This window comes from Marmota flaviventris, chromosome 6 (assembly GCF_047511675.1).
Source record: "Marmota flaviventris isolate mMarFla1 chromosome 6, mMarFla1.hap1, whole genome shotgun sequence".
Classification (NCBI taxonomy): domain Eukaryota; kingdom Metazoa; phylum Chordata; class Mammalia; order Rodentia; family Sciuridae; genus Marmota; species Marmota flaviventris.
This window is the reverse complement of record NC_092503.1, coordinates 33,546,623-33,572,692: the sequence shown is the minus strand read 5'-3', so window position 1 is coordinate 33,572,692 and position 26,070 is coordinate 33,546,623. Positions and strand designations below refer to the sequence as shown.

General features: G+C 38.8%; 1 protein-coding gene across 2 annotated transcripts in view; it reads left to right on the top strand.

Annotated features, from left to right (window-relative positions):
• The window catches only part of Tmem200a (transmembrane protein 200A), a 71,967-nt gene extending 48,575 nt beyond the window's left edge, over window positions 1-23,392 (top strand). The window contains exons 1-2 of one of the 2 annotated variants that reach the window (XM_071613874.1): window positions 14,165-14,189; window positions 20,400-23,392. In XM_071613874.1, coding sequence (XP_071469975.1) covers window positions 20,416-21,891 — 1,476 coding nt within the window. In that variant the 5' untranslated portion in view covers window positions 14,165-14,189; window positions 20,400-20,415 and the 3' untranslated portion in view covers window positions 21,892-23,392. Of the gene's footprint in view, window positions 1-14,164; window positions 14,190-20,399 lie in introns of those variants that run through there. The other variant, XM_027947403.2, reaches the window with a different exon arrangement.
• The last annotated feature ends 2,678 nt before the right edge of the window (window positions 23,393-26,070 follow it).

Sequence of the window (26,070 nt, the reverse complement as noted above, 5' to 3'; positions counted from 1 at the left end):
AACAAGTCAATACTCGGTGCTTAACTAACTTCATGGGGTTGGGAAACTGTAACAAATGATGGACCCATAGCTGGAAAAGATATGGTCCAGATAGGACAGAATTGGTCATTGTCACCGAAGGATGGATGGATGGATGGATGGATGGGTGGGTGGATGGGTGGATGGATATGGAGTACATTTTACCCCAACGGACTTTGACCACATCAATTCGGTTGGCCCTTCCCTCTTGCATATGTTTCTCTGGCTCCTCTGGGGTGAAGAGTCTTTTGTTTGTTAGCTTCAAGTCTCCAGTACCCAGCAATGTCTGAAACTTAGTCTTGAAACAACAGGTGAAAAAAGAACTGAATGAATATACAACAACATCACTATCCTCACTTAAAGGATCCAGGCATGGGGAGACCACAAGGGGACATTTTCTTGGTTCTGGACACCTTAGTCCTATGCTTACATTCCTTTCATTTCTGCTCACTTCTTCATGGACAGCACATGACCCCTGGAGAAAACAATAAGGAGCTCCCTCATTATACAGTACCTGCTGAGATAGTGGCCTTGAGCCATCTTTCTGAAATGATAGTATCCTTTGTCCTACCTCCTTCACCCCCCCCCCCAAACAATCTTCCCTGTTATAAGAAACAGAGGCAGCAGGTCCCCCTTCTCCTGTTTCTTCTGTGCAAAGACAAGGTCTGCTGGAAATGTCTACAGCTTAGTGGTTCTCAGATTCAGCAGGCATGGGAATTACCTGGAGGAACTGTTAAAACAGGCTGCTGGACTCAACTAGTTCAGGGTTTCAGATTCAGAGGGTGGAAGTGGTCTCAAAGATCTGTACTATTGCTATACTATACTTTTTATCACAAGCTCACAGGCTGTGCTAATGTTGCTGGCCCAAGGACCACACTTTGAGCAGCACTGCTCTACCTGATCTCTTCTTGTTCTCCTCCCTTATCCCCAGATGTTAGTTTCTTTTCATGTACTTGTTTTTCTCAGCTGTGTTGGTTTGTTTTTTAGCAGAAGTTGTATATACAGCCACATGCTGAATAACAACAATCGTCCCATGACATTATAATGGACCTGAAAATTTCATATTGCCTATTGTTTTAGTGGGGTTTTTTGTTGTTGTTCGTTTGTTTGGTTGGTTTTGCCTCTGTGACAAAAAGACCTGACAAGAACAATTTTATAAGAGAAAAAGTTTATTTGAGGCTCATGGTTTCAGAGGTCTCAGTCTATAGACAGAGGTTCCATTGCTCTGGACCTAGGATGAGGCAGAACATCATGGCAGAAGACCCTGTGGAGGAGGAAAGCAGCTCAAGGCAATGCACCAGGAAGCAGAGAGAGACTAAGCCTGGCTAACCAGAGACAAAATAGATACCCCAAAGGCATGGCCTCCAGGGACCCACCTTCTCCAGCCACAACCTACCCGCCTGCATTTAGCACCTAGTTAATCCCTGTCAGTATTAATGCACTGATTATGGTGAAGCCCTCATACCACAATCATTTCACTTCTGTGTTTTCTTGCATGCTCTCATGAGCTTTTGGGGGATGCCTCACATCTAAACCATAACAGCAGTTGCATTGTGACCTTATGCAATGTCATAGTGCAACATATCATTCGTGCTCCTGTGACACTGGAGTGAGCAGTCCTACTGTGTGGCCAGTGAAGTGAAAATGGTGCAAATGCAGTATACACAGTAGATAATACTTACATGATAATAAAACACTGTTACTGGTGTATATATTTACTATACTATACTTTTTAGAGTGCAAACTCTCTATTTATTAGAAAAAAAATAAAGTTTATAGTATGCCATGTTATGCTGGCTCTAGCCTCAAATATCTCTTGCTCAAGGAGTCCCTTAATTGTGTCCTTATCTCTTGGGCTTGATTTAATCTCCTGTTCTGTTCATTATAGACCCAAGAGCAATAGGCTCCTATATATTTCATATATATGCACACACACCATATGTATACCATATATGCTTATAGGGCCCTATATATACCTCCCATATTACAGGTTTGTATACCCTATAGCCTAGGTGTGTAGGAAGATTTACCATCTAGGTTGTATAAGTACATACTGTGATGCTTGCATAGACTGGAAGTCACCTAGTGACACTTTTCTCAGAACATAGTCCCATCTTTAAGTGAGTTATTACTGTTTTTCAGCGCATGGCATAATATTTTGATATACACAGTAAACAACTCAATACAGCCAAGCCAACTAACATAGCCATTTCTTCACACAGTTACCGTTTTGAGTGTGTGATAAGATCTACTTTGTTAGTGAATTTCAAGAAGACAAGGCAGCATTATTAACTGCAGTCTCCCTGCTGTGTGTTGGATCTCTCGGACTCACTCATGCCCCGTAACTGAAGCTTTGTAAGGTTGACGGGAATCTCCCGTTCCCCACTGCTTTCTCCATTCTACTCTCTACTGTGAATTCACCTTTTTAAGATACCACATGCAAGTGAGATCATGCAGTATTTTTCTGTCTGTGTCTGGCTTATTCCACTTAATGTCCTTCAGATTCACTCCTCATGTTGTCATGAATGGCAGACTTTCCTTATTTTAAAAATAGTATTCCGTTCCGTTTGTGTGTGTGTGTGTGTGCTTGCACACTCATGTGCGCATGCATCACACTTTACCCATTCCTGTGACAGTGGATATTTAAGCTGATTCTGTACCTTAGCCCATGTCAATAATACTTCAGTGAACGTGGGAGTACCAGTGTCTGTTGACATAACATTTCCTGTGTATACCCGGAATAGGGCTTGCTGGATCCTACTGGTGTTCTATTTCTTTATTTTTAAAGGAGTTTCTGTACCTTTTGCACATGGCTCTTCTAATTTACATTTTCACCAACAGAACACAAGGCTTCCCTTTTCTCCACATCCTTGCAACACTTGCTGTCTTTTATCTTTTATTTTGATGATAGTCGTCCTAACAGCTGTGAGGTGCTGTCTCATTTGAATTGGTTAATGTTGCTTTTGAGCTATGGGGATGGTCCTAATTATCTCTCCTTCTGATATTGTGATACCATTGTTGTCTTTTATGTGCCTGCCTGAATGTTGTTTTGATTGCTGTGGAATATGAAGTCCGAAACGTGGGCATTGCCTAGTACCAGAAAAACCTACAAAGAAAGCCGAGGGGGATGCCCACCTAGCACTTCCGAAGGCCGTGTGGATGGTTTCCCTTATAGCAGATATTTGAGTCTTTTTCACTAGTTTAAAATTTTATTTGAGTGTTTTTATTATACTGTTGTTATCTGGTTAGTTAGCCAGTTGGATTTTGTGAAATCATTTAAAAAGTTACTTCTACTGCACTGGTGGGAGGTAAAATTAATATGTCTATAATTTTGCTCAAGGAATTTTGTTAGTTAACTGAAGCTATAAATTCATAATCATAGCTCTGAAATTGATCTTAACAAAAAAGTAATTTAATTTTTGAGAATAAAGATGTACATGACCTTGAAGAAATGAAAGTCAGTGTTTTAAGTGATCTTTTCTTTGGGGTGCTTCTTAATATGTAAGCAATATTAAAAATTATATTTAATCACACCTTAGCATAGCCTTTTTCTAAATGGCTTCTCTGTCTGGGTATTTCCTCTGTGTATATCTTTTTTCTGTATGCATGCAGTTGCAATAATAACGTTTGTGTTACTGAATCAGCAGTAGATATAGACATATATTATATATGTAATGTTATATTACATATACCATAATTATTGAAAATTTCTTCCTGTTATTAAATATTTTCCTAACATTTTTAAAATTGGCAAAGCATTGTTTTAAAACAAATGAAAGGGAAAACAAGGAACCATGTTGCCACAGAACTCTCCAGAAAAAGGGAAAAAAACATTTACACAGTCATTGTTAAAAAGTAAAAATCTTTTCATTTTTATTTCATTTCCTGAGGTCACACTTCTCATATGACACTTAGGGGGGAATGAAATCTTTAAATTGATTTTAAAGCATTATCAGTTTGAGGTCATAGGAGTCTTTTTTTTTTTTTTTTTTTTTAGAGAGAGAGATTTTTTTTTTTTTAATATTTACGCATGCCAGGCAAGCGCTCTACCGCTTGAGCCACATCCCCAGCCCCATAGGAGTCATTTTTAATATCCTCTTAGCTTTGGAGACAGATAGATGGTCCAAATGTGTCAGGAAAGGGTTAAATTACCAGATACCACGCCTCAAGGTAATAAAATACATAAAAGATTAAAGAGATGGTTATCTTCATGTATCTGTTTTGTGCAGTATTGAATCCTTACCAACAGATTAGGTGGAATGTGTGTTTATTTCTGATTTGAGGTATTTGATTATTTTTCACATACAGTTTTGATCATTTTTATAGAAGTGAGTCCCTATGAAGATCAGAAGTTGAACTCACTTCACCTTCACCAATAGCTACCTGTCCTTGAGGACATGGCACTGCTGCATGCAATTTAGAGATGCTTATGATTTCTTTCTCTAAATAACATTTATGATTTCTTTCTTTAAATAGCATATTTTTCTCACTGAATTCTAAATGCATAATTATAAACTCCTCTTTTTTCTCCTTGTCTCTGTTTTCTCTCAACATTTCAACTATGCTTCCTTTTAATTCTATTTCTTTCAACATACAGTATGACAAAGGAGAAATAGTTTGTTCTCTGAACTAAATAGATCTGGATTTGTAACCTTGCCTTATACTTCCTGGCTGTGTGACACTAAGTCAATTACTGACCCTCCCTGAGTTTCAATGAAATGGGACAGTTTTTCTTCCCTCACTTTTCCAAAGACTAATTATAATAACACATATTCAGTTCCTTAAAAATATTCAGAAATCAACAAACACTAGTTCTCTTTTCCTTTCTAATTATTTACTCTTTTTCTCAATTTTCTTACTTTCCCTCAAAGTCTCCAGATGAATAACTTGAACTTGTTCACAGTTCTCTTGGGAAATAGTTAATATAAACTTTCTTTTTGGAGTTCTTCATTATTAAAAAGTCACGATTTAACTCATATTTACTTTTATCTCACTAAGCTGGGAGACCGTAGTGTAGTCAACTTTATTCCATTTAAATCTGAACAAATCCTAAAATTATCTTTTAGGCAGTAGGGAGTCCTTAATATCTTTTATGGGAAGGAATTATGGGAATGAGCAGGGAGAGCTGGGTCAGGGGCCATGATGATCACTGGTGTCCCCATCAAGCAAAACCTGGAGATTTTACCTATGAATTCCAGCCTCTGCTTGGGGATTGCTGATAGGAAGTTGTAGTTCTTATATCCAAACCCCAACTAACCTGACTGCAGGTGAGATAATTGAGGAAGTACTTTGAGCTCACCTTCCTTAGGAATTTGTCTCTCTCTGCTTTTCTTTCTCCCTTTTCGGAAAACAGCTCAAGGATCTCCTTCTTAATGATTCTCTCCTGCTTGCCCCCTCCCCATTTCCTGTCCCCCAGGTTCTTTGTCTCCCTTTGGCCCTCTCTGTAGCTCATGAACTCTTCCATCACTGGGCTAGAACACTTCCTAATGTCTGCTGCTCTCGCCACGTCCAGGTGCTCAGTCCAGTAGCAGCACAGAGGATGCTAGATTCAGCGACAGGACTCCGGCACATAGTTGGAAACATACATTAAACATCACAAGAGGATCTGGGGACTATCAAAAATTAAGCCAATGATCACTGGTGTCCCCATCAAGCAAACCTGGAGATTTTTACCTCTGAATTCAAACCTCTGCTTGGGGATTGCTGATAGGAAGTTGTAGTTCTTATATCCAAACCCCAGCTAACCTGACTGCAGGTGAGATAATTCAGGATGTATTTTGTACTTAATTCAGGATTGCCCCAAAACCCAAAATCAAATGTTTTCTCTGATAAGCGGATGCTAGCACACAACAAGGTTGAGAGAAAGAATAGAAGTTCAGTGGATTAGACAAAGGCAAATGAAGGGAAGGTAGAAGGGATGGGAATAGGAGAGACAGTAGAATGAATCAGATACAACTTTCCTATGTTCATATGTGAATATACCACAGTGAATCTCATCATCCATAAGACTGGGATCCTAATTAGAATAAAATATACTCCACGTTTGTATAAATATGGATTCCAACAGGCTCTACTGTCATGTATAACTAAAAAGAACAAATAAAAAAATCACAGGAGTGTAAGATCAAAATCACAGATCACTCAAGTAAAGGAGCATAGAAAGCTGAAAATGTTTTCATTGCTGATTTGAATTAGAAGCAACACAGGTAGAGCCAAACAGATGTGAGTTAGATGCCCTGCCTCCCAGTCAAAGTGAAATCTGAATCAGTCATGAACATTGTTCTGAAAGACTTGGGAATGTTATTTGATGTACTTACTTAGGTGATTTCATTACTTTATGCAGATTTAAGAAGAAAGAAGAGTCTTCTTCATCACTCAGAAAGTAATGCAAAACTGATAACGGTCATCTTGTATAAAAACAGTCGAATGCCAATGATCTTGAATCCTGAGCAAACTGATCAGTTATCAATAACTTTCATTTGAAGACACAAACAGCCACTTTGGAGTAACATAGTGACTACAGAGATTATGCAGTCAGAACTTGAGTTGGAAGACTTGTTCCAATTCCTCCTTACATACAAATGATGCATCCCCTTAGCCCCTTAGCTCATTTGTGTAAAGGGATGCTGTGGGCTACTCTTCATTTTCATTGGGAAGACTTAATGAACCAATATGTGGATAAGCCAACAAACATTTGATTAATATTCAAACAACTACCAATAAAACCTGTATCTTGGCATGTAACTACAGCAAGTCCAAAAAAATATTAGAGCATCACAGTGGGTTATGGCTCTCTGTGGATCTGATATCATTGAAGATCAAAAATGTAAAAATTGCTAAGTGTTTATTTAAAAAGCATACAGTTATCACAACTCATCATTATAGCCCTATTAGTATTTGATTTTGATTTAAAAAAAATCAAGATTGGAGGCATTTGTAAAACTTGGTTGAAATGACTTGCATTTAGAGACAGCTGTCTATCACATGAACTCATTTGAAATAAGCCCCAGGGATTTTAATTCCTTGAAACAAAGTCAGAAGTAACCATTCATTCTTTGGGTTAAGATTATTAAGCAGAGAAAAGCAGGAACTGGGAGAATCCTTGATGGCTCTGCCATCAGACCCACACCCGCTGAGAAGAGCCCTGGTCTCTGTGGAATTGGAGCCACCATGAAGCACACAAAGGGTGAATCAGGGTAGAGGAGGGGGCGGAACAAAAATTTCATTTCAAGGCAAGAAGAAATTAAATAAAAGTCTTGCTCCATCCTCCGTGAGGAGGTGAATACAAATCAGGTTAAGTGAAAGAACTTTCTGGAGCCCGGCTTAGATTCCCTCTTGGAGGGAAGCTGGAGATTTCTGCCCAGCTTCCATAGTTGCATTCTTTAGGAAAATAATCATTCTGAAGTTGCAGGAAGCCCTCGAAAGGAGTCTCTTTCCAGCTGGGAATGGAAGTTGAGGTGTTGGAGCAACAGAAGACAGGCTGATGGACTGGCATGGAGATAGACCTACGCACAGTGAGGACTGAGCTTTGGGGGAGAAAATGAGACCACCCTCTTTTGGAGGCCAAGAGGAGCCAGGATGACCCCTACAGAGCCTTAGTACTTCCTATTTGTTTTATGTAGTACACCTTTAGCCTTAGACGGATTCTAGATTATAAGCTTCTTAAGGGATAAATTTGTAATTTATCCTTTAATGTAACCTTACCCCTGCTTAATGCAGGTATTTCCTAAATGGGTAGAACTGTTTTCTGTGCTTCAAGATTAAGATGTATTATAATTCTTTTTTCCTTTGCTTACTTAGTTTGGTTAGTGATGTTAGATATCTTCTGTTTTTTCTAGTCTTGAATTTTTTACTACACTTGTTCTTAAACTAGCAAGCATACCTAATCCTCCTAAATGTACCAAGTTGATCTGCTTTTTTACTCTCATCTTTAAGGCTTCCAAAGTGGAAATGAAATAAAAGCATTACATGCTCCTTGCAAATAGGTCAACAGTATAGTTCTATATTACATGTATAGTTCTGCAGCACAGCACCAATAAGCACACTCTTTAAGCATGTGGGCTGTTAAGTTTGGTGTTTGTTCTCTTTATATCAGTTCAGTACATATATATTTCACATGAAGAGATCTTATTCTATATCTGTTCTAAAAATTCAAAATATTTGAATTTTTTTTTCAGATAAATATTTTTTTAAAAAATTTTTTTATTTACTCTAATTTGTTATACATGACACCAGAATGCATTTCAATTCATAGTATACATAGAGTACAATTTTTCATGTCTCTGGTTGTTCACAAAGTAGAGTCACACCATTTGTGTCTTCATACGTGTACTTCGGGTAATGATGTCCGTCTCATTCCACTGCCTTTCCTACCCTCATGCCCCCTCCCTTCTTCTCCATCCCCTTTGCCCTATCTAAAGTTCCTCCACTCCTCCCATGCTCCTCCCTGCCCCTGCCATCCCCATTATGGATCAGCATCCATGTATCAGAGAAATCATTGGGCCTTTGGTTTTCAAAATATTTGAAAAATTAAAATCTGAAAATGTAAGCGTTTTTGTTTTTTTCCTTATTAGTTTCTATTCATCCTTTTAAACATCTATATAGTATTCCACCATACAGGTGCTGTATGTCTACTTAGCAAGTCTTCTGTTGCTGGGCCTTTCCGCTCTTTCTAAGTTGCTGTCATTACTATAGTACTACAGAGAATATCCTTATTTCTAAAGGAAGTATTTGTAGAAGTAAAATAGGCAGGGGGTAGAGAGCATAATGAATCAATGTTTCAATTTGCTAAGTCAATCTTAAATTAACCTCAAGAAAAACTACCCATTTTTCCTCTCATTGACAGCCTATTAAAACCTGTTTCTGTATAGTTCACCAACAGTGGGTGTGATCAGTCTTTTTTTTTCATTTTTGACAATTATTAAGTGACAATTATTTACTTTTACTTTTTAAGTTATTTTAGTTTCCATTGCTTTGTTCCTTGTTTTTTTCATTTATTAATGGAAATTGGTAATTTTTTTATTCTATGTATTGTCCATATAACAGATATGTGAAGCTAAAAATATTTCAGACCTGATCCAGAAAATACCATGCACTTGTAGAAAGTGGGAATGTGCATGGTGCTTGCAGAAATGTGGTTTATCTGTTTTTGTTATGTTTGGCTTTCCTGAAATCATTTTTACTGCTAAACATTCTTTACAGTCTTTTTAATATTCCTGACATCTTATGCAATTTGTCATTCTTCTCATTTTTCCCGTTCAGCTAATACACTTGGGCAGACGATTCAGTAATCTCAAAATCCCAGGAGGAAAATCCCTAAAAACATTTTTTAATGTAATAGAAAGAAATAAGGACATTTCAAAAAACATACAGGAATTGTTACCCCTGCTTCCAGATATTTAATGTTGACACTAGTAATCCATAATTTTCTCCCACAGTTCAGCCTTCTTCTTCTCTACCTGCCCTTTATCCTCCTTCATTCTTTTCTTGTGCTTCCCCCTTTCCCTCTCCTCCTTGTCTTCCTCTCCAGGTGGAGAGCTCTTCCTCACCAGTAGCATCTCTGAGTCAGTCACCAGTGTCCCCTGGCACTCTTATGACACAGGCACAGGCTGATACCTCTGTGGGGGGGAGCAGTAGATAGCTCGTGAGTGCAGGATCCAGGAAGGTGTCCACTATCCTCTGGCTGTTCGCCCTTGCACAGGTGGTGCCAAGTGACACAATTGGAAAAGAGCAGTTGAGGTTTAAAATTGCAAAAGGGGAGGCAAAAATGTTGAGTAATATAATTGTATTTCTACAACACCTAAGACAATGAGCTAATTTAAAAAAAAAGAGCAAGTTTAGTGAAATAGCTTAATACAAAACTGATACACAAAATCAGTGGTTGTCTACATCCAAATGACCCCTTGAAGATAGAAATGATAGTAAAAGAAATGATAGAAAACACTCAGGAGTAAACCATAGCAAGAAATTGGAGACATTTATGTTAAAATAAATAAAAGAGCAAAAAACTATGCCATAAAATAAACTTCTTTTTAGATGAAATGCTATAGAAGGATTTTGAAGTCAATTCTTCCTACAATTATGTATGGATTTAGCATTATCTCAATAAAATTTAATAACCATATATTTTTTAAAAAGTCAAAGTTCATTTGCAAAATAAATAGTATAAGAACAGATAAGAACCTTTGACACAGAAGTATAATGAGTGTTATGGTTTGGAAGTGAAGTGTCCCCCAAAAGCTCAAGTGTGAGACAAGGCAAGGTTTGGAGGAGAAATGATTGGGTTATAGACTTAACCTAATCAATGATCTCTGATAGATTAACTCAATGGTAGCAAAAGGCAGGTAGGGTGTGGCTGGAGGAAATGGTTCATGGCTACGGAGTATATATTTTGTGTCTGGAGCATGAAGTCTCTCTCTCTCTGCTTCCTGATCATCATGTAAGCTGCTTCCATCTGCCCTGATGTTTTAACTCACCTTGAGCCCCAAGGAATGGAGCCGGCCTTCTACGAACTAAGACCTCTGAAACTGTGAACCTTCGAATAAATCTTTCCTTCTCTACAATATGCTGGTTGGGTCTTAAAAAAACTGACTAAACAATGAGAATAACTAGCATTTTGTATTCAAATACATAATACTAAAATGGTATGTCAACTTGATTCTGGCAAAGACAAATTAATGGAATGGGATGATATGTCTTATTATTGACCTAAATGCATATGAAGTTTGCTATATTGCACAGCATACAAAATTGGTGTATAATGAAGGTAGCATTTCAAACCAAGGAAGGCAAGATTGATTATCTGTTAACAGAAGTTAGATCCCTACCTTGAATTTTATAAAAAAAAGAAATTTCAGATGCATCAAAAATTTAAATATAAGGCATAAATATAAGGCATTGATTCATTCAGGTTGCTGTAACAAAAATATTATAGGCTGGATGGTTTATGAACAACAAAAATTGTCTCACAGATCTGGAAGCTGGGAAGTCCAATCTCCAGGCACCAGTGGATTCAGTATCTAGTGAGGGCCTGTTACTTTGTTCATGGGTAGTGTCTTCTCACTCTGTAGAGTAAGGGAATTCTCTGGGGTTTCTTTTATAAGGTGCTATGGTTTGAATGGGTACCCAGAAGTTAATGTGTTGAAAACATAATCCCTAAATGTGAGTGTTCATGGTATTTAGATGAGGTCATGAGGATAGGACCCCCTTGATGGAATTGGTGGCTTTAAGAGGAAGCCAGACCTGAGTTGGCCTGCTCCTACTGTCTCACCATGTGATGCCTTCCTCCCCATTGTGATGCAACAAGAAGGCCCTCTCCTGATATAACACCTTCACCTTGGACTTCTCAGCCTCCAGAATGTGAGAATCATTTTTTTCTTTTTAATTACCAAGCCTTGGGCTGGGGATATAACTCAGTTGGTAGAGTGCTTGTGTCACTTATACAAGGTCCTGGATTCAATCCCCAGAACCAAAAAAAAAAAAAAAAAAAAATTCCAAGTCTCTAGTTCTGTTATAGGAACACAAAATGACACTAATTTCAGTCATGAGGGCTCTAGCCTGATGACATAATCTCCTCCCAAAGACCCCACCTCTTAATACCAATGCCTTGGGGGCACATAAATATTCATTCTATAGGAAGTAGTTTCCAAACAGATAAGAGATAGATAAATAGACTAACAAATACTTTTCTAAAATTGGACATCTACAAGTCCGTGTTTTCCTCAATTTACCTTATTGCCACTAACCCTCTCCAATGGAAATGATGTCGTTTGAATCATTTCCTACTGATTTTATAAGGTTTTAAAAATACTATTAATAGAGCTACCATTGGTTGGAAAACTTTATATGATATTTACTGTACAGTCTGTTACTGTGGATTAGAAGATGACACAACTTAATTTAAATTGTGAATTTGCTCTGACGAGAGCTGGTTCCTCATTTGCAGGAGAGAAGTATGTAAGAATTCAGTAGCCTTAACAGTACTGGCACAGCTGTGTTACTTGAAAAACTGTTAGACTTATACAAGATACTTGGTAAATGGAAAAACGAAGAGTTGAAATCAGTGTAGCTCACCAGCCAGCTTTCCCCCTGGCCCTGCAGTAGTGTCAACAGTGTGTTTATGATTTCCCAGGCATTTTAAATCACAGGAAAGCATATTAATACATATTGGAGTCTCATCTCACTTTCTAAAACCTAGTCACCATTCCTCCAAGAGAAGAGACCATATGTTCTGCTGCAATGGAGGAGACTTCTCCATGAAGTCCAACCTATGATTTTAAAAGCTTCCGGTCTTTATCCAGGACTACCTCAGCTAATTTCCTGTGTTTTAGTAAATTGGTGACTTCTTTAGCGTAGCTTCTTTACACCAGGTTCAAGTCACCTTCCTGTCAGGAAATGCAGTGAGTGGGAAATATGACAGTTATTGTTAAGAGCTTGTCTACCTTTGAAGAGTTGGACTGCAGGGCGGGCAGCATATTTCTACTCTAGGGGAAATAGGCTTCTAATTTCTTCTGTTCTTGCAGAAAATGCCTCCCACAGGGTCCCAGCAGGGTGTTTTCTAAGCTCATTATGGATCTGTTATTCAGCCTCCTGGAGACTTCTGTGTTCGAAGGCTTCATGGCTTTTAGTCCTTGGAGAGCAATTGTTCCATGTCATTGTTACACAGCTCATAATTGGTTTGAGCCCATATTTTGTAGTTTGTGAGCCTGGCAGGTTTTGAAGGCTGTGTACAGATTTCCAAGTGTTTCCTCTATTTCTAGCAATGTCTGCAGGCTTGGGATGCACTCAATCATAATGTTATATATTTAATGACTTGAGTATTATTTTGCTAATTATGTCAACATTCTGTATTTCCTTTTTATTCATATAGAATGTAGAACTGTACTGAATATTAAGAAACCACACTGTCCAAAGAAGATCTACAAAAATCTCCAGAATGTGCACGAACTTCTTGACACAGATTTCATATTTTGCAAATTTTCACATCCTGTTACCCTTATGGTATCTTCTCTAGGCTGCATATTCCCAGGCTTCATATTCTTCTCTTTTCAGTCTGTTTTGTGCCCAAGTGTCCCAATGGCAACAGAATGGTTCTTGCAGAATTGATCAGATCACGCATACATTTGATCCAGTTGCTTTATTAACGCAAGTAAAATCATCAGATAAACCAGTTTGGGTTTTCCTACCTTGATTTTATTATTGCCATTATGAGTTTATAAGCCAAACCTCTAAATGTGAAGAGAGAATGAATTAAAAAAATAGCCATGCTCTATTTTGTCTTTATCTCCCAACTGTCTTTCTTATATAAACTCTAATTTGCAACTACCAAATTATTGATGCTTCCACCACTAAAATGCACATTCTCCATTCTCTTTTTAATTCTAAGTCCCTGTACAAATTCATAGTCATAACTGTTGCTCCAAGTACAGTGAGTCATCATTAATCATTTAACTTAAAATGAGAGAGACAGAGAAAGAGAGTGTATTAGTGCTGGGGATTGAATCCAGGGCTCACACATGCTACAAAAGTACTGTACCACTGAGCTACACTCCCAGCAAAAATATTTTTATTTGCCTAGCTGAGCAATGAAAGAATAATATGAGTAATGAAGTGTTAATACAGCTATTGTTTTTTGAGATTTTATTATATCCAAACCATAGTAAATACTATATATATACACACAAATATGTATACAATAAGTATATGTATATATACCCATATAATGTATGTATATATGTGGATATATGTATGTAAAACTTCATTTTATCCTTGAAAAGACTTATAATCAGAGACTGCTGGCATCACTAATGTAGACCTTAATTGCCAGACACTGAGCTGTCTTTTGCCTTCATTATCTCCTTGCTTTACAACAACCATACTGTTATTAGCCCTATTTTACAGGTAAGAAAACTGAGGCTCCAAGAGTTTGGTGAATTGGACAAGTGCGGTTATTTGTGGTGTGCAGTAATTCAACAGACCCAGGTCTTGTGTTTCCAGAGCACAATCTATTGTGTATTAAAGAAGCCTTTTGCCATTTTACAGATGGAGAAACTGAGATAAGAATAGTTTAAAACAACTTTTCCAGGGCTGCATGGCTATGAAATGATGAAGCAAGGAAGTGGATCCCATCTCTCTTATTCCAGTGTTCCGTCCATGTGCAGAGCCATCATGCTGTATGTGAAAAAGATGATTCCTATTCTTTTCTTATTTTTTTAAACTTTATAAGATTGAACTATATAGGCATTTTCTCTTTCAACTCTGGTAAGAATATAGATAAAAAATCCTATTCTAAACGTTTAAAATGTCTCTACTGGGAAGAAAGTCCTAAAACTGTTGTAGCTTGAACAGAAAATATATCCATCTGTCACATTTGTGGATACCACATGGAGTTTTATATAATGTTTTTATTTGGTCCTGAAGGCATAAATTAATTTTATTTCCTTTGGACAGATAGTCTTGCATTCTGGTGAGTTTTTTAACTTCTGAATAAGAATAGAAATTCAAATATATAAATATCAATTATATTTAAAATAATAGGCCCACTTAAAAGGAGATGATGAAGAACCATAGAGCAGGGACACTTGTGCAGCAGTCAGGAACAAGGATTAAGGAGACTCTGTCTGCAGAGCACACACCTATTTGAGTGCCATGCCTCCATTAACTGTCACCACTTCTAGGAAGCCTGCCCTAATTCCTCCAGATTGTGGAGAGCATTCAGAGGCACCTCTGTAACTCCATCACAGCAGTTAGTTCATTTCATTTTAGACATTTATTTTGACTGCTCTCCCACCAGATGCCAGACTCCTTGAAATCAGGGACTGGGTTTTCTTAACTGTGCTCCTAATGCTTTACACATTTCAGTGATATTGAAGCATTTCTCAAATCTATTTCCAGCCAACAGATAATTACTGAGTATTTATTGCATCCAGGAACTCTGCTATGCACTGGGCTAGAAGGCAAAACAACAGAAAGAGGAACAGATAGCCAAGAATGAACCCTGGACCGGGAGTCTGAAACTTTGCATTCCAACCTTTTTCTTTCTGCTAATTCAGTATTTGGTCTTGGACAACATTCTGGTTGGCTAGAGGAAATATCTGGATTCAAAACTTGTCAGTCTGTTTAATTGTCATTATCTCAGATATAAATGTGTGGATGCATCTAGAACCATGTCTGATATGCAATAGGCTTGCAATGTGGTCAGAATATTAGGTCAATGTGGTCAGAAGAGGACCAAAGTATATTGGAATAAAACTTCCAGGAATGTGAGAATACTAAAACCTGGCATGAGTTAGTGCCATGAAAAGCACACCAGGATGTGCTTAGGCCTATGAAAAGGGTTAAGGACAACAAGGGCTTTAAAAACTATTAGAGCAAGAATAAGAGAGGATAAGCCTGAAGATTTGAATAGATTGCGTGTGATGTAGTATTCCACATGATGCACAAGCATAAATCCTCTCAGTCAAGGATAGAGAGCTTTCGGCTGAGAAGGGCAAGGTAAACATGGTTCAGAAGGATGCGAGAGCCCAAGGTAGGAAAGTAGACAATTCAAGTGATTGAATGAGGGCAAGAGTCTACATTTCTCTATAGTGACAAAAGTGGCAAATGAGACTGAATTTCTGCAGATGAGCTGGAGTCCTGTTGATGAGTCTCAGACTCCAATAAAGGGGCACAAGCCTGAAGATGGCCCATCAATGTCCTGGTTAGCACAGTGAGGAAGAGGGTATGTTTTTTAATTTTAAAGCTGGTAATCTTGATACCCGTTGTTAGTCAAATTGAGACTAGTTTATAAGCACTGAGGATGGAAAACAGGACGATCAACAGGTGGCCCAGAGGTAACCCAAATTAATTTTTTAGTTTTAGTTGTCAACAGATGAATGCATACATATAATATTTCTCTTTTGGCTTTTGACAAAATCATATCTTTTGTGGGGAGCATATGGAAACGTGCATGTGGCTGACCCTCTGGTTAGGTTTATTTATAGCTAGTTGAATAGCCTCATCAAAAAGATGGTTTCTGATCATTATATTCTTCAGGCTAACAAACCTATTTTGAGCCCTCTAACTCCTACAATGGCTGGTATCCATTCTAATGAATTGCATGAATAAATATCTAAACCAGTTAACAGTGTCCACCAAGGAGGAGGTCCCTAGTGGAGTACCACAGGGCTTTGCTGTATGCTTTCTTCAATTTCCAAGAGCTTAGGAGAGCTAAGGAAGACAGGGTTTACAGTATTTGCAGATGAACACAAACTGAGAGGGTCAACACAATTTTGAAAGACAGATTCAGGATCCAAAAAGGTTAATATGTGAAAGCTCTGTGCCCAAGATAACAAGATGTAATTCAGTATTATAAAATTCTCCAGTTGGACATTTAAGGAAGAGTCCCAACCCTGCCCTATGAAACTGGGGACAAAGATGAAGTGTATGGAGCAGGGGAGGGTGGCCTGTTGAAGCTGCATCTTTAGATGCTGAAGGGGATCAGGAAACAGGTTTAAAAAGCTGAACACTCACCTGAAGTTACACCTTTAACCTTATGTACCCATGGATTTTATTACCTGGTCTTTGTAATTTAAGAAATGGAAGTTGGTCTGGTCCATAGTCCTAGTTTTAAAGGCAGAGCAGCATTCCTCAGGGTCTAGTGTTATGATGAAAGCAGGAATTAGAATAAGGAAAACAAGGGAAAGAAAATTTGAAGTGAAAACCAACTTGGAAGCCCATCCCCATCTCAGATTCTATAAAAACACAGGCAAGTTACCTAAACTCTCTGAGCTTCAGTCTTCTCATCTGGAAAATAGAGATCATAATTATTATATTCACCTCCAGCATTGTTGTGAGAATACATATTTTAGTACTTAAAGCACTTACAAAATGCCTGACCATAAGCAGTATGTTTTGGCTGTTGTTACTATTGATATTGTAAAAACTTAGAAGAATGCTGTGATTTATTTATTGTAATAAGGAGACTAGATGATGGGACCTGTACACCTATCCCTCCCAAGTCACACCCACAAGCAAAAAAAAAAAAAAATATTGGGGGACATAGGATACAGGAGATGTGGCTTTGCAAAATAAATTTTAGAAGTATATGTAGGCTCATTTTGCACCTGCTGAACACTTTGGACTAATTGGCATTGCAGTTTAAAGACAGAGGGCCCGTAGATTCACTCACTCTGGATTTTATGGTTTCTCGAGGCTTCTTATTGGCAAACTGCTGCTAGCATCCTCATGTGGTTTCCCATTATTAGTCTCTCACTACTGATCTCATCTACTTGAGACTATTTTTTCTAAAATAATGACAGTGGTATTTGCTTCATACTCCAGCACCTATGAAGATGGAAAAGTGGAGCATATAGGATGCACTTGCCATCTTCCAAGACCCAGTCCATCCATCTATCCTTGTTTACCTACTTGTCTCCTGCAACACAGAGATGTGCATGTGAAAGGCAGGCCACATTCCTCCTCTTCTCCAGTCAGTTTGCTTTCCCTCAACCTTATCTCAAATGATGTTAACTTGATATTTCACTGTGATAAATGTGGAAATGCTGTCTCCTACACGACGCCTGTTGGAAAGGCCCTTCCTAATTGAAGCTTTCATTCTGGGAATTACCTCATTCTGCTTCATGTACATATGAGCTTTTTTGTTAGGTTTCAAGCTCTTTGCTGCTGTGACCAAATTTGCTCACCTTTGCATCTAGTTTGTTTCCCAGGGTCATAAGTGAGACCCATGGAGTGTTGAAGACATTAGCACCAAGCCCCAATTTGCTAATTTGGGGGAGGCTTGTTGATTCTGATTGATCCTGACCAGGGCAGGCTGGCTGAGGAAACTGTGTGGTCCACCCACTGTGCTGGGGATGGAACCCAGAGCTTTGCACATGCTAGTCAGGTACTCTGCAGCTGAGCCATCCCTAGCCCTCTTCTCTTGTTCCCAATACATTTGCATACTCTTAAACTACATTTCTCTTCTTTCAAACCCAACCTACTTATTGTGCTTGCCCACACAGAGGCTCAGTCCTTCCTATTTTCCACTTCTCACCTAAAATATTTCTTCTCTTCCAGCCCCACTTCCTCTATCAACCTCAGGAATGGAAAGTGGCAGCACTAGAAGACCATGTTTTTATAATTGGTAGAGAACTAGAAATTTGCAAGGAATGCAATTCGTTGTGGTTCTTTTTAAACCAAATGAAAGGCTTTTGCCTTGTTTCCATTTCCTTCTGAAATCCATGAATTCAGAAGGATTTCAGACTGAGTCCTTAGCCTGCCATATGGAAATAAGTGGGTTAGATGGCTGCTAGCTAATCTAAGCATTTTCTTCAAACATTTGATTTTTGGTTCAAGAAAATATAGGTCGACACTAAGCTTTGTTTTAGCCAAGGTTTGGGAGATATTTTTAAGATGTGGTGTTATACTTTGATAAATTTCATCGACTAGAGCTAGGGGCTACAATTTAGTTTGTTCTTCCAACATTAAACTATTTTAATCCTAGTTATAATTCCATGGAAGGCTTGATTTACTCAACAGCTTGCTAAAACTGTACATACTGTCCACAGCCTTGCTATTTAAACACAATTCAGAAATCATCAATAGGAATTCAAAAGGAGAGAGAACTCATTCTGGAAGTTGATATTTGATGCCCTCTTGGAAATTTGCCCAAGACCTCATAGATCTTAAAATATCCTTTGTTTCCCTAAGAGAGAAATTTGGCAGCTTGAGAACTATTTATTATAAAAACTTTTACCAAGTTTTAAAATGTTACTTTTTTTTTGGGGGGGGTGATATTAATTTTGTTTGTTTATATTTTTTACCAGTTAGGTTAAGTAGAGTAATATGAAGGTCATCCAGCAAATCCCAGAAAATAATTATTCCCTTATTCAGCATTTTAACAAATGTTGCTCAAGCATTGGTTCTGTACATACAAGGTACTACAATGAATGTTTCTGATCTTAAAAGTATAGATTAAATTTGGTGTTCAACCACAAGAAGTGAAAGAAATAAGACATTAACATGGCAAGTGCCATAGAAAACTTGCTCAAATGCTATGAGGAATGAGAGCATGTGTGGATATAGATAGGAATCAGAGAATGCTTTATAAAGGAAGTAGAACGTGAGCTTTGATGACTAGCCAGATGACAATATGTGAAGATGGGTGGCAGGAGGGATTTGGACAGAATGACAGAAACAGTCTTGAAAAAGTCTCAGGAATGGAGAATGAATGAGAAATAGGGAACATTGGATGGGTTTTGGTTGTATGCAAATTTTAAAAGGAAACACCGATTAGCTCAACCTGGAATCCCAGATTAAATTTTGGTAGGTAGAGGGGAATATTTTCTCCATTGCTTCACTTTTTTTTTTTTTTTAAGAAAGAGGAGGGAGAGAGAGAGAGAGAGAGAGAGAGAGAGAGAGAGAGAGAGAGAATTTTTTTTTAATATTTATTTTTCAGTTCTTGGCAGACACAACATCTTTGTTTGTATGTGGTGCTGAGGATCGAACCCGGGCCGCACGCATGGCAGGCGAGCGCGCTACCGCTTGAGCCACATCCCCAGCCCCCATTGCTTCACTTTTTAAACAATTTCAAAAGTGTGTCATACGATATGTAATCCGCCTTCTGTATATAAATTTGATCATTGGAAAAGAAACTGGAGTCTGGAAGGCTAGTTAAGAGGTCGTTGTAATGGTCTAATAGGAATGAATTAGAGCTTCATTAAGCTGGGAAGAGGAGGGTGGAACAGAGGGTGGAATTGAGAGACATTGTGTGGTGAACGTTTCTAGGAGTTAGAGCTAATGGGAAAAGGAAAGGAAGAAGAAAGTGGGGAGTTAAGGAAAACTGTAAAGAGCCAGGCTTGAAAACTGAGCCATTAAAACAGTGAGGTCAAGCAAGACAGCTGGTATCTGGTGGAAGATGAGCTCAGCTTTGCTAACAGTGTGTGGATGTGGGTGTGTTCCCCAGTGGGCAGTTGAAAATGTGAAATCAAAACTCAGAATGTGACCAAAACTTAGACTTGGGACTCATCGGCATAAAGGAAATGGTGGGAGATGTAGGAGTGGATATGAATGCTGAGGGACAGTAGAGAAGAGAAAGTGGCCAAGCACAGGACTCTAGGGGAAGGTGGTCTACTTTTAGATAAGAGAAGAAGAGCCAAAACTGAAGCAGTCAGCAAGGTCAGGGTAGAACCAGGAGGACTCGGCATCATAAAAACACTGGGGAAGAAAGGAGAGACCAGTAATATCCATGGAAACAGAGGGGTAAGCAAGATGGAAATTGACGGGGACATTAAATGTGGTTGTTGAGAGTTCATTGATGACAGTGATCTTGGAACAGTGAATTGCAAGAATGCATTCTAAGCCAGGGACATATTTAGATCATCATGTGTTTGCTTTCTTTTCAGAGTAAAAAGCTGAGCTATGATAGCCACTGGTGGAGTCATAACCGGCCTGGCCGCCTTGAAAAGGCAAGACTCTGCCAGATCACAGCAGCACGTCAACCTCAGCCCATCGCCGGCTGCCCAGGAGCAGAAACCAGTCAGGCGGCGGCCGCGGGCCGATGTTGTGGTTGTTCGCGGCAAGATCCGGCTTTATTCCCCATCTGGATTTTTCCTCATTTTAGGAGTGCTTATCTCCATCATAGGAATTGCAATGGCCGTTCTTGGATATTGGCCCCAAAAAGAACATTTCATCGATGCTGAGACAACATTGTCAACAAACGAGACTCAGGTGATTCGGAACCAAGGCGGCGTGGTAGTTCGTTTCTTTGAGCAGCATCTGCATTCGGATAAAATGAAAATGCTTGGCCCCTTCACCATGGGGATTGGCATTTTCATTTTCATCTGTGCTAATGCCATTCTTCATGAAAACCGTGACAAAGAAACCAAAATCATACACATGAGGGACATCTACTCTACAGTCATTGACATCCACACGCTGAGAATCAAGGAGCAAAAGCATATGAATGGCATTTACTCGGGCTTAATGGGAGAATCAGAAGTGAAACAGAACGGGAGCTCCTGTCCCTCAAGATTGGCGGCAAACGCGGTTGCCTCTTTCTCAGGTTTGCGCAGCAGTTTTCGAATGGACAGCTCCGTGGAGGAGGATGAACTGATGCTAAGTGAAAATAAGAGTTTGGGACATCTCATGCCCCCTTTGCTCTCGGACAGCTCTGTCTCTGTCTTTGGCCTCTATCCACCTCCATCCAAGACGACGGAGGATAAGAGCAGCAGTTCCAAGAAATGTGAAACCAAGTCAATTGTGTCATCATCCATCAGTGCTTTTACACTGCCTGTGATCAAGCTTAATAACTGTGTGATTGATGAGCCCAGTATAGACAACATCACTGAGGATGCTGATAACCTCAAAAGTAGGTCAAGGAATTTGTCAATGGATTCCCTTGTGGTCCCTTTGCCCAACACCGGTGAATCCTTCCAGCCAGCCAGCACAATGCTTCCAAGGAATAATTCCATCGGGGAGTCCTTGTCCACTCAGTACAAGTCCTCTGTGGCCCTTGGGCCTGGGGCTGGACAGCTCTTGTCTCCTGGGGCTGCTAGAAGACAGTTTGGCTCCAACACATCTTTACATTTACTCTCATCACACTCAAAATCCTTAGACTTGGACCGGGGTCCCTCCACTCTGACTGTTCAGGCGGAGCAAAGGAAACATCCAAGTTGGCCTCGGTTGGATCGAAGCAACAGCAAGGGATATATGAAACTAGAGAACAAAGAGGACCCCATGGATAGGTTGTTGGTGCCCCAAGCTGCAATCAAAAAAGACTTTACCAATAAGGAGAAGCTTCTTATGATTTCGAGATCTCACAATAACTTGAGTTTTGAACATGATGAGTTTTTGAGTAACAACCTAAAACGAGGAACTTCTGAAACAAGGTTTTAAAGTTTAAAAATATCATTTTCCAAGGGTATATATTTTAAAACTATTTTCACCAGTGTTTCCCTCTTAAAGCATTGGTTGTAAGCTTTTTTAATCAAATGTTTTGTAGTGTATTACTGGCTGATCAATTCTGTAATGGAGATGGTTGTGTGTTTGGGTTACTTAAGACTGCAGTACTCTAGATTAGCACATGTGATTTTTTTTTTCTCCATTCCTTCAAAAGCATGGTAGCTTTTATTGGTGTGAATACAGAATACTTGCATCAAAATTGAAACTTTGCTTTACTTTTAAGTTCATTCATTGATTGTCATAGTCATAGAATAAAGCATCAAGTAGGGAAAACATAGGATACCAAAGTGTGGACCAAAAGTACCAAATCAGGCTCCACAATATATATTTACAAATGAGTATGAATGCAAATCTTAGGATGTGATTTTCTGAGTAATTGCTTTTAATAGGATTGGTTAAATTATTTCAAAGACAAAAGATCTAGTTTCTGTGTGAACTAAATAATACAAATTGGCCAAATTGGTTTAGTTGGGTGTGAGCTCAATATTACAAATTGGTTAAGTTGGCTATGAATCTTATTTTGAGCTCTAGGTAGGTAGTATTGTTTTAAACATAAGTTCTGTTTTAGTGATATAGTATCAAGAATTGATGTATTTAAGAGTCATGGCTGAGAATGCTACATATACTTGAGAAATAAATGTCAAAAAGCTATCAGCTATAACTTTAGATATTCAGAATCAAAATTTCTTTGAAAACTGACTTGAAAAATGAAACCAATGTAGTTTATAGAAATGCTATCTTGAAGTAATTGTATACTGGAAGAAAATATTGGCTAATAAGTGAGGATACCTTTTATACTAGTTAATGCTAGCTAGCCTCCGTCCCTTTTTCTAGCCATCTGTTACCATCCAATATACACCCACTCCCACATCCTTATTTCCCTCCAATATTTTTTAGATCATGTTATTTGGAAAATAATCAACTAAACTTGATATTTCTTTTTATCTTCATTCATGTACCACCAGATTGGTGGTTCAAGAAAATTTAGTCCTTGATAAATTGCCTTGAAATTTTCCTTGTGCTGGAAAGCCTTATGCTAACTCCAAAGACGTTCTCATGGTGTAATAAATTCTTAGGGTTGTAGTTCTGTTATTGAAGACACTAATCGATAAAATGGATGCCTCCATCAGAAAAAAATTTCATGTTTTCCATTAAAGTAACAATTTTAAGAATTGTTTAATGGAATACTCAGGAAATTTTACAGGTTTTCCTCAAGGCCTAACCATTTCAGAGCATCAGTGTTGCAGCTGTGAAACAGCAGAAGGATGGTACATTTGTGTGTGTAGCTCCCCATAGTTCCACCCATGTTTGCATCATGAGCTTTCCTTAGTTGAGGCACTGTGCTAATTATTAGAACATTAAGCCTGTGTATTGTGATAAAGTGGGCTCAATATTTTACTATAAAGCATTTAATAAACTTCTGTTCTTCATAGAAGTCGGTGTTCTTCATATCTTTGCTATTGTTTTTAAATAAAATGTACATTTCTGCTTAAGGTACTGTTTCCCTAACTTTCAGATGCATTCTGTTGAGGGCACTGGATGCCCTAGTACAGGCACTGGGTGCCCTGGGGCTTTAATTTTGCTTCTGTTAGGTTAAAGATGAAAGTCCAGCCACCTGTTTTATGAGTTTTTTTTTCCCATATTTTGTTATTTTGAGATCATTTCATTGACAGTCAAGAAAGTAATCAAACTGCATTCAGCAAATATCAGTCATGCTCCCAGATTTGAAAACAATGGCTTTCAACACCCCTGTTGTGACAGATGACAAAATCCACATAATTTGCTCAATTTGCCCCCAAAAGAGTTCTAGAAATGTAAAGAGGATTAAGCAGCATGGTTCTTGGAGGATCCAAAAAAGGAATTGAGGGCTTCAAGCAGTGGTTCTTGCTCAGCCTTCTCCTCATCAAAAAAGCTGAGTTTTTTGTTTATCACATGAGTCACCTTTCTTAAGTGATATATAATTTTCTCATTTTAAATTCACCAAAACCATATGTTCTTAATTAAATTTCAGACCAGTTTGAGATAATTCATGATACCATATTGATTTGGTATTATTCCATCCAAAAGCATTGAAACCTGGAATTTTTATTAGCCCCAATTTTGTACATTTCCTTGGGGCTTTTATGAATATTGAAAATTACTTAGAAATTTTACTTTTTGCTGTGGAAAATTCCAGCAATTTGGATCATGGACTAGCTGCCTTCAGCCTAAACAGTTTCTCAGGCCCATAGCTGACCTGGGGTGTATTAGTTTTCCAGAGCTGCAATAATAAAATTTCACAGACTGAATGGATTAAACAATAGAAATTTATTTTTTCACACTTCTGGAGGCCAGAAGTCCAAAATCCAGGTGTCATTAAGATTCGTTTCTCCTGGGACCTCTCTCCTTGCCTTGCAGGTAGCTGTCTTGTCACTGTCCTCATGTGGCCTTTTCTCTATGCATGCACACCCCTCTTGTCTTTTTTTTTAATAGACAACAGCCTTAACAGATTACAGGTACCCCAACCTATAGGACTCATTTAACCTCAGTTACCTTTTTAAAGGGATTGTCTCCAAACACAATTGCCTTCTGAGGTACAGAGGGTTGGGGCTTTAAGATATGAATTTTAGGGGAACACAATTCAGTCCACAACATGAGATATGAGTGACTGTTCTTAGCCTAAAGTAGGTGAGGGAAGCAGAATATGCCCCCAAATGGCTTTGCTATCCCAGTTGTGTAACCTTTAGCAAATCTCTCAATTTATTTCTTAATTTCAAAACAGGTGCAGTGGCACATGCCTATAATGTGCCACCTTGAGGCCTGGTGCAGTGGCACATGCCCTATAATCCCAGTGGCTTGGGAGGCTGAGGCAGGATTGCAAGTTCAAAGCCAGCCTCAGCAACTTAATGAGGCCCTAAACAACTTAGTGAGATTCTGTCTCTAAATAAAATACAAAATACGGCCGGGGATGTGGATCAGTGGTTGAGTGCCCCTGAGTTCTGGTACCCCTCCTCCAGCCGAAAAAAAAAAAAAAACCAGAACTTGGTTTCTTCAACTATGGAGTGAGATGAGTAATAACATAAACTATCAAGCCCTTTCAAACTTGTAAGGTCCAGGGTTCTTGGTGCCTTCAGATGAAATCATCACCTGTCAACGTTTCTTTGTATCTGTTGTTTCTTAAATGATGAGGGTCAAGAACTGTAGGAGAGAAAAATACTTAATGTTGTGGACATTAGAGCCAGAGTCCAGACATAAATTCTGGTTCTGCCACTTTCTGATCAAGTGGCTTTGGGTGTGGGCAATGACCTGTTGGTCATGCTGAGAACGACTTACACAGACCCATCAACGTGTACCAATAAGCACTGGTCCTGATTCCAGGGTTCTAAAGATTAAGTGAGCTAATGTGTGTAAAGGGTTCAGGATGGTGCCTGACAGGCATATAGTGAGCATTACCATATAAAGTGTTATTACTGTTTGAGAGCATCATATAAGAGCTTTTCCAGCCTTCACCCATCCCCATCCCACCCCCAGCATATGGCTTGCTGTAGGGTGAATAACAGCCTCCTAAAATATGGCCATGTCCCAGTCCCTGGATCCTGTGAATGGTACTTGTATGTCAAAGTGGACTTGCAGCTGTAGCGATGCCAAGGATCTCAAGATGGACAGATTATTTTGGATTGTTCATGTGAGCCCTGTGTAATCACAAGAGTCCTCATAAGAGAGAGGACAAGGGAAATTGCACTACAAAGAGGGAGGTGATGTGGCCAGAGCAGAAATGGAAGATGCTAAGTTTCTGGCTTTGAAGATGGAGGGAGGGACCATGAGCCAAGAAAGGCAAGCTTTATAAACAGGAAACAGATCTCCCCTGAGAGGCTCCAGCTGGTTAGTTCTGCTATTATTTTAACTTTAACCTAGTGAAACAGGTTTGGGCTTCTGGGCTTCTAGAACTGCAAGGGAGTAAATCTGTTATTTTAATCCATTAAATTTGTGTTCCAAAAGTCACAGGAAATGAATGTATCTCCCCCAACCAGAGGATCTTCAAAACACTGAACCATTAGTCAGCAACTTATAAATTGGATCATAGTGGGGTGATGATAGGTGGCCCCAAGTAGACGATCTTGATCAACTTTACTT